Below are 15,055 nucleotides of genomic sequence, written 5' to 3'. Positions count from 1 at the left end.
TCCCCTGGATTCGACCACTCTGCCAAATCACCCAATTGTGTTACTTCTCCAGGCAATTTACTGCAGCCGCGTCCCGCAGGTCCGGGGAATCAGTTTCGTTTCTCCTCGGAGGCCTTTCCTTTGTTAGCCGCCATCTTGGTGTTGAAGCAGCCACACAATCGCACTGACAAAACCATGTATATCTCACGATTCTCGGGGACTATGAGCTTCTCCAGCGAACTTCACTTAGCGTGTGGCTTCCGACACCTGCCCCTCAAAGTTCTAGGCGCTCGTTGCAGTTTCAGCAAGTAAGTTTGGCAAAAATAGTCGGATCAGCAGGAGCTCCTCACGCAGCACGTCCTATTCCATGGCCAGTTAGCCACGCCCCCAGCTCCCTAACAACATTATGCTCCAGTATCTACAAGCTCTGCTGTTTTTTCAAAATCTATTTTAATGTCCTGTCTAGCTGCTAATTTAAAAGTCACATTATAAACTTGGGAAACCGAGGCTTTTTTCCCCACAAAAGGACGATCAGCGTTTTTACTGAAATGCGCAAAGCAACTGCTTGCAAAACAGTTGGCACATTTGCTTGCAGTTTAGATTTGAATGCAATGGGGATGCCCAAGTGGGGCAAGCTTCATTACGCAATTTACCCAAGTAAAAATGTCTAATCGCTTTCCTCTCTGTCCCTCCATCCCCAGATTGCACAGAGATCACTTTTCTATTCAAGCTTTGTCACTAAACATCTCCATCACAAGTATTTACTTTAAATTCATGAACACCCTTATGATATGATAGCTTATTTACATAGCGCCTATACACAATGTGTTTCAAAGTGCTTCAAGGCAAGGGAGGCAACAAGGGGAAATACAATGACGTTGTTACAGGCCATGAACAACAAGAATGTGAAATTAAATATCATACTCGGCCTAGCGACATTTCAGATAGTGCAAGAGCTAAGACACAGATTGGAAGTTAATGGGAAACAAACAGGCGACTAGTGTACTAGGCCTGATGACATTTCTGGTAGAGCCGGAATAATACAAGAGGTGAGGGAGAGGGGAGGACAAAGAAGGGAGAGGAACAAAACAAGCAACTATCGTACTAGGCCTGACGACATTTCAGATAGTGCTGGATTGTTGGGGTGGGAGGGAGAACAAATATGGGAGGGGGCTGGGGAAGACAAACAATTGTTGCTATCGTACTAGGTCCAAGGACAATTCTGATAGAGTAAGTGCAAAGAAAAAAGTAAGGGGGGAGAGAGGGAGAAGGGCGAGGTGGATAGAACAGAGAATACAATAGTGAAAAAGAGCAGAGAAACAGAGGGGAGAGCGAACTACATAAGTGTTACAGGGAACAAAAAATGTAGACTGGGATTCAAGAAGATGATGGGCACAGCTTGATTCAGGGCCAACCTGAGAACCAGATCCAGGGAAGTCCAGCATGAGAGTTGAGAAGGTGCGCACCAAAGTCATTGTGTCCATAGAGTGAAATCCATGCGTTGGCAACGGGTCTGAGTTGGTAAAAACCATAGTGAGTTAAGACCACTCCTGCAGTGAGTAGGTGAAGCGGTGGGGGTGGGGGGGTTTGGTGGAAGAAGGGATGAGGTGGGAAGGGGAAGCGGGAAAGGAGAGATGGAAAACATGGGGGGTGCATAAGAGGGGCCGGGGGGCACCACATCATCATCACAGGGGACCAGGGAGGGGGTGGGGGCACATCATCATCATCACGGGGGACAAGAGGAGGCACACATGAACATCACGGGGGACAAGAGGAGGGAGGGGGACACACAAGCATCACATGGGACCAGGGGGTGTGGGGGGGGTACATCGGAACAACACTGGGGGACCAGAGGGGTACAACAGAACTACATGGGGGGACCAGAGGGAGGGGAGCACAATGGAACAACATGGGGAGAGATAGGGGGCCAGAGGGGGAGGGGGGTCACAACGGAACAACATGGGGGGACCAGAGGGGTTGGGGGCACAACGTACCAACATGGGAGGACAAGAGGGGGTGGGGGTACAACGGACCAACACGGGGGAACCAGAGGGGGTGGGGGCACAATGGAACAACAGAGGGGGACCAGAGGGGCACAACGGAACAACACGAGGGGACCAGAGGGGGAAGGGAGCACAACAGAACAATGCGGGGGGACCAGAGGGGCACAACAGAAAAACACGGAGGGACCAGAGGGGGGGGGCACAACATGGGGGGACCAGAGGGGTTGGGGGGCACAACGGAACACAGGGGGAACCAGAGGGGGTGGGGGGCACAAGGGCACAACGGAACACGGGGGGGGGCAGAGGGGGTGGGGGGCAAAACGGAACCACACTGGGGGACCAGAGGGGAGGGCAAAATGGAACAACATGGGGGGATGAGGGACACAACAGAACATGGAGGGACCAGAGGGGCACAACAGAACAACATGGAGGGACCAGAGGGGGGACACAATGTAACACGGAGGGATGAGTGGGGGTGGGGGGCTTCAACAGAACACGGGGGACCGGAGGGGGAGGGCCACAATGGAACAACACTGGGGGACCGGAAGGGGTGGGGGACACAACGGAACAGCACGGGGGACCAGAGAGGGTTGGGGGTACAACAGAACAACACAGGGGGACCCGATGGCGAGGGGGTACAACGGAACAACACAGGGAGGGACCAGAGGGGCACAACGGAACAACACGGAGGGACCAGAGGGGGAGGGGGGCACAACAGAACTACATAGGGGGGTCCAGAGGGAGGGGGAGCACAATGGAACAACATGGGGAGAGACGGGGGGATCAGAGGGGGAGGGGGTTACAACGGAACAACACAGGTGGGACACGAGTGGGTTGGGGGCACAACGTACCAACACGGAGGGACAAGAGGGGGTGGGGGTACAACAGACCAACACGGGGGAACCAGAGGGGGTGGGGGCACAATGGAGCAACACGGGGGAACCAGAGGGGGTGGGGGCACAATGGAACTACACGGGGGAACCAGAGGGGCACAACGGAACTACACGGGGAAACCAGAGGGGCACAACGGAACAACACGCGGGGACCAGAGGGGCACAACGGAACAACACGGGAGGACCAGAGGGGGAAGGGAGCACAACAGAACAATGCGGGGGTGGGGGACCAGAGGGGCACAACAGAACAACACGGAGGGACCAGGGGGGGCACAACATGGAGGGACCAGAGGAGGTGGGGGGCACAACGGAACACTGGGGGACCAGAGGGGGTGGGGGGTACACCACAACCACACTGATGAACCATAGGGGAGGGCACAGCGGAACAACATGGTGGGTGGGGGGACGGGATGAGGGACACAACGGAACACGGGGTGGGCAGAGGGGCACAAAAGAACAACATGGAGGGACCAGAGGGGCACAACAGAACAACATGGAGGGACCAGAGGGGGGGCACAACATAACAACACGGAGGGATGTGAGGGGGTGGGGGAGCTACAACAGAACACAGGGGGACCGGAGGGGGGAGGGGCACAATGGAACAACACTGGGGGACCAGAGGGGGTGGGGGACACAACAGAACAGCACAGGGGGGGACCAGAGGGCAAGGGGGGCACAACAGAACAGCACAGGGGGGACCAGAGGGGATTTGGGGGTACAACGGAACAACACAGGGGGACCAGAAGGGGAGGGGGCACAACAGAACACTGCGTTGGGACAAGCAGGGGAGGGGGGCACAACAGATCAACACGGAGGGACCAGAGGGGGTAGAGGGGTACAATGGAACAACACAAGGGGACCAGAGGGTGTAGAGGGGTACAATGGAACAACACGAGGGGACCAGAGGGGGTAGAGGGGTACAATGGAACACCACGAGGGGACCAGAGGGGCACAACGGAACACGGGGGGACAAGAGGGGGTGGGGGTACAACAGAACAACACGAGGGGACCAGAGGGGTTGGGGGCACAACGGAACACAGGGGTACCAGAGGGGGTGGAGGGCACAACGGAACAACATGGGGGGGGGGGGGGGGGACCAGAGGGGCACAACGGAACACTGGGGGACCAGAGGGGTTGGGGGGTACAACGGAACAACACTAGGGGAGCAGAGGGGAGGGCACAACGGAACACAAGGGAACCAGAGGGGAGGGCACGAGGGGACCAGAGGGGGTGGGGGGCACAATGGAACAGCAAAGGGGGTCCAGAGGGCGAGGGGGCACAATGGAACAACATGGGGGGGACCAGAGGTAGTGGAGGGGTACAATGGATCAAAACAGGGAGCTCAGGGGGCACAACAGAACACAGTGGAACCAGCGGGGGAAGGGGGGCAAAACGAAACAACAAGGAGGGACCAGGGGGGGAAGGCACAATGAAACACAGGGAGACTAGAGTGGGTGGGGGGTACAATGGAACAACATTGGGGGACCAGTGGGGCACAACGGAACACAAGGGGACTAGAGGGGGAGGGGGCACAACGGAACAACACTGGGGGACCAGAGTGGGTGGAGGGTACAACGGAACACGGGGGACCAGAGGGGAGGGGGCACAAAGGACAACACAGGGGGACCAGAGGGGATGGGGGGGGGCACAAAGGAACAACACGAGGGGATGCCCACACTAGTAAATCTAGGGCTAAAGAAATACTGTCTTGGTTATTCAGTGGTCATAAATTCAATTTATAAGGTACCACCCTGGTATAAAAAAGTCAGACCCCATCAGTGTTCTCATCCACACAATTTGTTACTCGCCAAGAGTCAAGTCTCACTTTCCAATGGTTAGTGGCCATTGTACATTTTGAGGCCTGTTTTATTATACTCGCTTTGCTAAAAAATAAATGTTGGCTCAACTATCATTACTGCATGATTAGATACGGTTGCCGTCCGCTAGCTGCACAATGTCTTTCCTCCTATTTTCATTTTTCTATCAAAGCAGCAAAAATGTACTTATGAGGAACTAAATGAACAGTAATTCAGATACACACGATATGTACATTTTAAATTGGTTTTGGGATTTAATATTCCATTTCTGTGAACGTGTTCTTGGATCTCATTCATAGTTGGAGTGTTCATGAATTTAATGAAAGTCTTTGTTAAGGTTGCTCATGGCCAAAAGTATATTGCCATGGCCTAACCCAACACTATAAGAAGACAAGTCAGGGACTGGTGCACAAATGCAAATTGTTTGGGAGATTTATCCTTTTTATGCTTCATCCCCTCTCCTAGTAAGATCCCCAGCACTTTTTTGCTGGGCTTCTGGACCTTTTTTCTTTCTATCCTGGATGAGAGGAGCATTTTTCCCCCCTCATTCATTCTTATTTGTTCTGACATTTAGAACTCTGTTCTGTGTGTGTTTATCTTTACTATGGCTTCTGTTTTCCTCCATATCTTGGGCTTCTGTGTTTAACTTTTTGCATCACACAGCTCCTTATGGGCAGTGTTGCTGGGAACTCTTTGGGTTCTCCTTTGGGATTCTTTCCTTATCCTTACTAACTACAGCTCTTAAGGATGGAAGGATACTTGCTATACTTCCAAAAACGTTACACAGAGATTTACATGCACCACCGTATGTGGAGTGCTAAGGGGATACCTAGTATCCCCCTTCTCTCTCTGCTCCTGTGACGTTTTAGTCACATAGACAATCCTATTGTTATGGCTGGTGGCATTGGACGTGTTCTACCAACTAGTGTGCTATTTTATTTGCTGCAGACTGTAGTCACAGTCCCGGTTATCCACAATAGTGTCACCTATGTTCTAACATGGTGGAGCCTTTCTTTTTTCGCCATTTCTATCATGGATGTTCTTTGTTGGCCCTTCTTCTACCATTCTGGGAGAGGGAGGTCTGTGTGTGTGTGTGTGTGTGTGTGTGTGTGTGTGTGTGTGTGTGTGTGTGTGTGTCTGTTTTGCTTTTCGTGGGAACCTTTGGATGTCCCCGTCTAGTCTCCAATGTGTCTGGGCAGGCAGGAAGTGGGGAAGGAGTTATTCACTCCCCTGCCCTTTGTCTGCTTGAGTGCCTGAATGGAACAAGTTCCCACTGGGGGGCAGGTGGGGGTGCCTTATTGGACAGCCTTGTGCCCCTTTCTGTAAAATGCTGAATGATTGCAGAGGAGTGTGAGTGCAAACTGCATAAAAGGTGAGGTTCCTGAGGTGAAAGGCAAGTCAACCACTAGAAATTGAAGTAACCGAAGCTGAAGATGGCCAGAGATGCCTGCAGACGCTTCTCATCACTGTGAAGCGACAACTGCTGTCCTGACCCAGTTTTCTACTCCTAGTGGAGCGCCAAAGAGGACTCCTTCTGGTGGGACCAACCAGCCCGAGACAAACTACAAATTGAGCCATCTCCTGAGGTGCTGTGCCTTTCCAGAGCTGCATACGGTGAAAAACAGGAGACCTCCGACCCATTTGCAGTCCAAGTCTTTGCTGAGCTCCAGGTGAGCCGCCAGAGATGCCATCCAACTCATCTGAGGTCCCTCACCATAGCGCAGGACTCCAGAACCGAAGATGATCGATCGGGTGAATACTGTCCTTTGTTGGTACTGAGAAAAAGGAGTCAAACCGCAGACTGTCCAGGGAGAATGAAGAAACCCATGCCAAGGATCCTCTCTCGAGAATGAGACATCCCATTCAGAGTATTTCCTTTTGTCACCAGACAGAGGAATCCGGAGACTGGATCCGTCGCTGCTGAACAGAGGAGAATCCGGCTATGAGCACTTCACATAACCTAAGGTACCTTTGGGGTTAAAGGTATAACTTAACTTGAACCGAGAAGTCGCTCCAGAGTGACTGGAGTAAGTGGAGAGGTATCCAGTGTGTCGACTCTACCTCCGACCCAAGCTGCCAGCTTGTGTCCCTTTAGAGAGTGCTTTTTTAGGGTCCCCCTCATTTTGTTATTTCTACAATTTCTTTTCCTAGAGACTGAAAGTATCCTGAGCTGTTTGCTGCACCGTAAGACGTTGAATCCACTCCTACCCTGACTTTTTCGTATAGTTAGGGATTGGATTTTAAAAGCGTTTGTTTGCCTGAAAAGTGTCTCTATAACATTCAGCTCTGCTGCTGTGTAATTAACCAACCCTTTTTCCTGCCTAAAAGACATGATCTTATGTGGTTTTGCGAAATGAATATAATTACTGTATATATTGGTCTTAACGCGAGTGTACAGTACTACTGATAATACAGTAGTACTGTCATTAGTGTCAAACTCTGTAACAATTGTATTGCAAGCAACTACCATTGAAGCAAAGGCATTCAAAAAGTATTAAGAATTCCTGTGTGTGTGTGTTGGTTAAGTGAACTAAGTATCTGTCTACCTTCCTTGTGTAAATATAATAAATGTATATTTTAATATAACATTTTATGTGTGTCTCTTTGGACTGTTGTACTTACCTACAGCTCACATCCTCCTCCTATGATGAGCCTGACTGTTTTGCCACTCTAACAAGGTTCCTTAAGTGTTACAGACTTCTACTAAGAGTTGGGGCCCTGTATGCCAAGGGATACTTGTTCAGACGGATTTCTGAACTCTGTCCTGGAGGCGCAGAGGTTCAGAAGGCCAGCCTAGTTTCTTGGAACAGGGTAACCTCTGGACAAGCCAGACCAATCAAGGTAGCGATCGCGGCGGTCAAGACTAGGTCTCAAGAGGGGTTAGGGTGACTGAAAGCTCGCAATGAGCACACAAAGCAAGGACACTTACAAATTACTCCAAGCAGGTGTTATATTAAAAATATATACACATTTATTACAAGGCCTTTGTAACATTGACCGTAGCGCGAAATCGCAATAAAACTCAAGTAAACCAACACATACCAAACCAATACAATATGTATACAAATACAAACGAGTCTAACGAGTTAGACGCACGAAATGTGTAGACCACCTAGATGGGGAGGAAAACAGGCAGTGCGAATAATAATTAGACCCAGTCCGCCTTCAGAGGCACCTAACTAAAAGGAAGTCCAAGCCCTACGAAGAGTGGAGCCTTGTGCTCAAAAGTACCTGCACACGCTGGTGCCAACGGGCAAAAAGGGGAGTCTCATCGAGGGAATCAGGCAGTTTAGTTCGGTGAACAAATAAAGATGAACAGAGCTCTGCGACTCAAGCGCAGCCTCCACTGTGGGCAGAAGCAGAGCGCGAGTACGGAAAGGCGTGCTGTTAGGCACAGCGGGGAAAAGCTATGAGCTCCTGCAGGAGGGCGACCAGTTCCTAGCAATGCTACTCACCGGTCCCCGATGCAAGCAGACCCAGGCTTCTCCGCGTCAGTTTCAGTGCTGGCAGGTTCAGATAGGAGCAGGGGACGTCTCGTCGTCGTGTAGATTCTGCAGCAGCAGAAGTTGTTGAGGGCGTCCCAAATGCAGTGAACCCACACAGTTTGTTACCACAGCAGGGCAACGGAGCGGCCGTGTGTATTTCAGCCAAATGTACACTACTCACTTCAGACCTGGGAATGCCAAGTGTACGAATCGTGTGAGAGTGACAAGGACTCGTAATACAACACAACCTGACGGCGGTTACAGAGCAAGACTCCTGGATAGGCTGGTCAGTCTGCTGGATGGCCCAGAGACACTTCCGAAGGGTTACGTGCAGGGGATGGTGAAGATGCCGAGAATAGTTGTTCCCACTATTCCAAGGGTCGAAGTACCAGTACAGGCCTTCTCGTTCGATCAGAGGTAGAAAGGGTTTCACAAAGTGACAGCAGTGCAGAGGAGCAGTCCTTCAGCGGGTCACCAGCGATTCCTCGGTTCAGCCTCGTGGTTGCAGGATACTTGGCTCCTGTATTCCTTTGTTCGTGAGAACTCCGGAGATCGACATGGTAGTGGCGTTTCCAGCCCCCTCTTATCCACGGTTCCCTTCGCGCCAAAACGGAGGGGACCCAATGGGAGATCCGCTCATCAACACTCACACCATACGTGGAGCTTATCATGGACCACGGGGGTCCCAGGCATTCACACCACCCTAGAGTCTCTGGCGCCCAGGATGTGTATTGGGACCAGACATCCCAGCCCCCATCCTGGAGGCACACACCAGGCCTGTAGAAGCCCACGAAAGCATCTGTGTTTTGCGGGAAGGTACATGCCCAAATAAGGAAGGCCCCGGGTCGGCTCGACCTGGGGGAGGTGAAGGTCAGCGGACGGGACAAAGAGCCTTGTGGTCTGGCCATTTTGGGAGCCAGGCCACCATTTTGGGCTAAGCGCGAGAAATGTGCTTAAAACGGCAAAAGGAGCTCAAAAACACAAAAAACGATTGCTGCCACCAATCCCTTCTGTGATTCACTTGCACCATTCATTTACAATCCAAAGAGAGTATCTAGGGCCTGTAGAAGACTAGAGACCCAAGAGAGCAGTAACTTAGCTTACAGTGCCCTCTTGTGCCATGTTGCGCGAGAGCTGCAACATGATAAAGAAACTACGGAAAACAACGTTTCCCGGTACTGACTGTCTTAAGGGCATGTCAATTTCCCCGTAAGAATGGAGCGAAGCCCAGAGGAGTGCGGCAGAAGGCTGCACTTCTCTGGCAAAGTCTAGATCATGGTGAAAACAACAGCAAAAAGTTTAGGGGTTGCCACATGGAAGGAAAATTACCCACAATTAAGAAATCTTTCCTAACAATAGTTTTATTAAGTCTTACTGTGCTCTAGCACCTTGAAGCAGTTTTTTTTAATGGTAGATGGGGTTACCAATAAAGATCTCAGACCAAATAACCAGACACTGAAAAGAATATGGCAAACTACTACTTTATTCTCAGTTCCTGGCAGACATCAGACTGATGCTCACATACTCGCACACAAACTTGATTAAACTGGGGTTTTATACCCCAATATTCCTCATACTATATGGCAAACTGTAAAACCTATTGAAGGGAGGGATTGGGAAGGGGAACATATGTAGCTATGGTATACATAAGGGTTAGTACATCATTGGCTGCCTCTTATTTGTAATGCACGTCACAAACTACCTCTAAATACGTATAATGCGGATTATAGCAGAGAAACTGGCAGCGGATTGGTCTATGTAACATTGTATAGCAGGTTACCCCATAGACCCTCTGATTGGTTGGCATTCTCACCCAACCTTGGACTTTCGGCTCAGTAAGCAGCATGTGAGCGTAACGAAACCTAGGTGCTTGAGTCACGTCGGATTACTCTCCACTTTTCCAATGAGTCCATCTCATCTGTCCGGCCATAAGTCAAAGTTACCCTTCTGTAGTTGACCTTGTAGCCTGCGCTCTGTTCTAGGACATTCAAGGCAATGTGAGCACATCACTATCTTCATCCAAAGCTAAATGAATAGCCCTTGTTTTCGACTTCTGAATCACGTGTGAAGAGACCTCAAATGTGTCAATTTTTGACCTCTTTATTTAATGCAATTTGATTTAATTATACTGAGTGTTCTTGCTCTTCTTGGCCTCTGGAGGCTTGCTCACTCCATCTTGTATAGACTTTATACACTTTTAATTGTCCAATACTTGGCTCTTGGAAAGGTTTTCGTCTTCTTTAATCTAAGAGAAGTGTGTCTTACTTACATGGCTTGTCCGTCAGCCTCCCCTTGTGCCTTGCAATTATCCCTTTAAAATAGCATCCTTGATCCCAGGCCAGCATAGACTCCTTTATTTTGCACACAAAACTGTTTCTCCAACATCTCCTGACTCTGCAACCCTGGTCTGTCTCTGAAGTATCTGGATTGAGTATTAACACGAGCCGGCGTCCATGTTCCCATTATGGCCATCCTAGCACGTACAATTTTCCTCTATAACAAGCTTCTGTATGTCCCATCTATCTTGCGTTACTGCATATTTAGACTTAATTGGTCAGCAAATTACTTTGTCTTTGCATATATGATTACTTTATCATTTCGTACATATTTCTCTTGTTGCTTTACTTACATCGTCACTCTTAAGTATTTTCAAATCGTTTCAGTATGTCTTTGAAAAGCTGCTTTATGACATCACTCTGCCCTCATCAGATTGCACTCAGCGCTCCATGATATCCAATGGTGTGTGCTGACATCCTTCCACTCTTTTAGTACGAGGGTACGTTCGGTATGGTTGGCTGAGTGCATATCCTCTCTCGTACACTTGATGCGGTATAGAAACAACACATGGGGTCCCATGTCGGGCTCTTCTCCTGCTGTTCCAATATGACGCGGTGAGGGGGAGAAGCTAGGTAAAACACGTCCACCTGCTCCTCTATATTACCTCAAGTGGACTTTACAAAAACTCTCCTAACACAAATGGAGACTGCATTCGCAGTCAGTCAGAAAAACAGAAAAGGGCAGACAAATTGACAAATCAATTGGCACCCGGAGTGAGGGGGCAGCAGGGAGCGGGTGCCTGGCTTATCAGGTGGCCGGAAACTTGGCAAAGTCCATCAGTGATGGCCTGTGTGCTCTTAGCCACCTGTGCTCCTCCCACATGTGTCCGCCATCTTGATTTTTACATTGAAGCCCCTTACCTCCCACACTGTATGTCCAGGCACCCCTTAAATCGTGGCCCCCACTCACCTGCTCTTGCTGCTCAGACAGCCCTCCATCCTGATGACCGCAATTGAAATAAAGGCACTGGGCTCTTTTCTATTTTTCATTGCAATCATCTTTGCAGTTATTTAGGGGGAAATTGGGGATGCCCAGTACTTGCAGCGCCCATTTCATTTTAAAGGTATTACCATGCAGGAGGGAGCCCCGGGGGGGGGGGGACAGTGATAACCACTGTTCTAAGCGACAGACAGGGCTAATAACATCCCTGAGCCCTTGTGGAGCCCTCGCTGTACTATGGCTATGGGTGGCAGGCCATCACCGGTCTACATTGCTCTTGGTGGAAGGCCGCGTCCGTCCCCCCTGAGTTGGAAAACAATAAAGCACCTTGCATGAGAGCAGAGATGGGTCACAGAAATAGAAATGTTGTACTCGGTCAACATACATAAGACCAAGGGGGACACTGCAAAACCCAGTCGGAACACACCATACATGGCTGAAAGATTGCAGATCAAGTTGTTTGAAGCGCTCCTAGTTAGCCTGAACAGATGCAAGACCTGAGATTGCTCTCAAGAAGCATTGCATAGCAGAATTTTGAACACCAGGCAGTATAAAAGGATACCTCTTGAAATGTCACTGCCAATTCAATAAAATGTATTGCTATGGTGATTAAATTTTATTTTCTGTTTAATGTGAGTTACGTTTTATACTTGCAGATGACTTAAGAACTGTGTGTTCCAGACTGCCCCATAACAAGTAAGCAACAATATTTTGTTTGTCCAACATCGCAACCACATCATTTGGGGTTGTCAGATTTCTGAGGCAGAGTACTAAACTAGCATGCAGACATTCTGGTCAGAATCTGGTTGAATTGTGGATGGGTGTCTTCTGGGACAGACGACTAAAAACGCTAGGAGTGTTACCATACTGAGAAGGCAGTTCTTTTTCAGGGATCAACTTTTTACTAGTGCGGCCTTCATAATTGGTTAGGTTCGCAAGGCTAGACAGAAATGACCCAATATACATTTATTTGGCTCTCTGTGTGTATTCAAACTCAGCTGCAGGATAAATCAATAATTGTGAACGTAGGATAGCACAGGGGCAACATGCTGGTCATGGAAGCAAGACCACACAGAGCAACAGAGGTTCGAATAGAATCCAAACTTGTATCGGTATTAAGCAAATTATAATAAATAATGAATCGCATTTAGGCGTATTAATATTGGTCCAAAGTGGAGTTTGTGGATATTCTAAACTTTAAGACACGCATGTTTATCCGGTCTCTTTCAACTGAGGTCATAATACTAAACCTTTAAGGATACTTGCGTGTTTTTAATGAACGTTTTACCAGAGATTGTGTCATGGCGGTATTGAATTATTGGTGGATTGAGTATGGAATTATGGAGGCTTATGATAGATTTGCACTTCTTGGGTCCATGGATACTTAGCTACATGAAATAAAACGCAATTTGTTTTAAAAGTCAGTTTTTACCTTGAAACTGTATCCAAATCAAAAACGCTTGATTTTGTTTTTGGGAATTTGAGCCAGCCAACATTTTTTCTATAAACTATAGATAATATTTTGGCGAAGTATGTCTGGACAACTTTTTCTACACTGTGAATTGAGGATCAGCATTGTCGTGGTGACACCGCTCAGGGCTGAAGTGCAGTACCTGTAGCGTATTTTCAGAGCATAGCAGGTTAATGAGGTTTGCAGAGTACCTGCAGTGTGAGTAGAGGATGCACCTTTATCTTATGATGGTTTGATGTCCGACAGTTAACAAATGCCTTTATTCGTTGGTTTTGTGTGTTTTTGTATTTTTTGTATTTTTCATGGATTTCCTCTTTGTATTACAGCCTTCTTCAACTGGTGATTTCTGGCCCAGTTCAAGCACAACAGCAACAGTCTGCCCATGTCAGCCTACCTCCCGGATTCTATCCTCATATCCACACACCACCTCTAGGCTACCCAACACATGGGGCAAGGCCAGCCCACCCGACACTTCCATCTGTACAGTCTTTCATACCTGGCATGACATTTCCTTACCGCCCTCTTCACTAAGTGGTATCCAGCTTTGCAAAGAACATCCTCTTTTTCCTCTCACTGGGACATGGTTCAATTTCCTGCTCCAGTTGTCCTGCAGTGAAGCTAGGTTTCTGAAGCAGATATCCTACACTGGCCTCAGACATCAACTTCAAAGGATGATAGCAGGTTCCTTCGTGTGTTTCCAGTGGAAGAGTCAACTTCGTTCCTGCCTGCTAAACTGGCATTTTACATGCCATTATGACAAAGGGGGATGGGGGGGTGTAAGGGCAAAGGGCAGGTGTGTGATTACATAGGTTGCCCAGAGCACTGGGAATTGAGTAAGACTCCATTTCAAGCAAGCAACTGCTGCATGAAAACACTCCAAAAGAAAACCACTGCAGTTCAAATGCTGTTGCAGGTCAGCGAGTAAGAGTGGGCGGATGTGCCCAAGTAGGCAAGATGGTCTCCAAATCGTGGGCTAGTGTGGACTATGGACTGTTACATATTGCTGCTACTGGCCCTATACAGGATGGGCGACTTACACATTCTGGTCCCGAAACAGGTTCCGTTTAAAGGCCTTGCATATGAAATTACCTCCAAGGGAGGTTGACGAGACTTGTTTGCACCAACCCGATTCATAGTGACAGGATTTGGAAATGCATAAATTGTATGTTAAAACTGTTACATGAAGACCAAATGTGTTGCTATCCTGCGGGCTGCTGAAACTTGGACAGTGTCTATAAGTACATATTGCATAGAATTCTATTTTGCAGTTCAGGGTTACACTATACGATTATTTGTACTATGTAAACTTTCAAACACATAGCATCAGTGTCGCTGACGCACTCATTATTTCCCTGCCTCCAACTGCGACCGAGTCCCCATGCATCACATAAAATTTGGTACTTGTTCAATTTTAGTATCACATGTGGGGCTGCACTTGAATTTTGTTTCAAAGGTAATGTAGCTCTGGCACTCTGCATCCATACTGTTCCTGTGTGCCCTGTCTGTGAAAGGAAGTGGAGGTTTTTAGGGTGGAAAGTGAAGTGTCTTTTCAATGACTTCCTTTTAATTGTCGACTTTAAATGTTTGTAAATATTCCAGGCGCCCTTGGTCTTCTCTTCATCTGTCTACGTTGCTTTGCGTGATGTCCCTACTTGGCTGGTGTAGATTTTATGATGGCAGTGCACATTTCTTTCTGGATTCCTTGCTGAGATACTTTGCCTGCCATGGGATTGAGAAACTGGGGTTAAAATGGTGAAGGAGTTGGATAGACATTGTAACCTTCGCTGCAAGGACCACAGGCAGAGCCATTTTCACAAATGAGGTCACTGACTTCACTCTGTGTGTGCGCGTGTGGGTATGTTTGTTGAACATTTGAATTTGTCCTTTCAGAAAGATACCTTTCTCGTCTCCAAATACACAGATTTTCCCAAATACGTTTCTCCTTTTGTGGATGTATGTAAAAAGGAAGCCTACAGAGATAGCATTTCATCTCAAGAGGACAATATCTCACAAAAATCCAAGCTTAATCCTTTAACTGTTCATTGTATACTATGTTTAATCAATGAATTCTTAACTTTCATCTGCTTAAAGATGGGGGTTAACATCGCAAAGCAGAGAAGCCATTTAGAGA

The 15,055-nt window shown here is 48.4% G+C and overlaps 1 protein-coding gene across 1 annotated transcript in view; it reads left to right on the top strand.

The window, feature by feature from the left end:
- INTS15 (integrator complex subunit 15) overlaps positions 1-14,853 on the top strand; it is a 237,612-nt gene extending 222,759 nt beyond the window's left edge. Inside the window, exons 7-8 of the mRNA XM_069646812.1 lie at positions 12,110-12,149; positions 13,251-14,853. Of these exons, the coding sequence (XP_069502913.1) occupies positions 12,110-12,149; positions 13,251-13,455 (245 nt within the window). The 3' untranslated portion in view covers positions 13,456-14,853. The remainder of the gene's footprint in view (positions 1-12,109; positions 12,150-13,250) is intronic.
- The last annotated feature ends 202 nt before the right edge of the window (positions 14,854-15,055 follow it).

The sequence above is a fragment of the Ambystoma mexicanum genome, chromosome 2q, assembly GCF_040938575.1.
Source record: "Ambystoma mexicanum isolate Mex_15411 chromosome 2q, UKY_AmexF1_1, whole genome shotgun sequence".
Classification (NCBI taxonomy): Eukaryota; Metazoa; Chordata; class Amphibia; order Caudata; family Ambystomatidae; genus Ambystoma; species Ambystoma mexicanum.
Note: the sequence above shows the minus strand (reverse complement) of the source record. Positions and strands in the feature narration are given on the sequence as shown.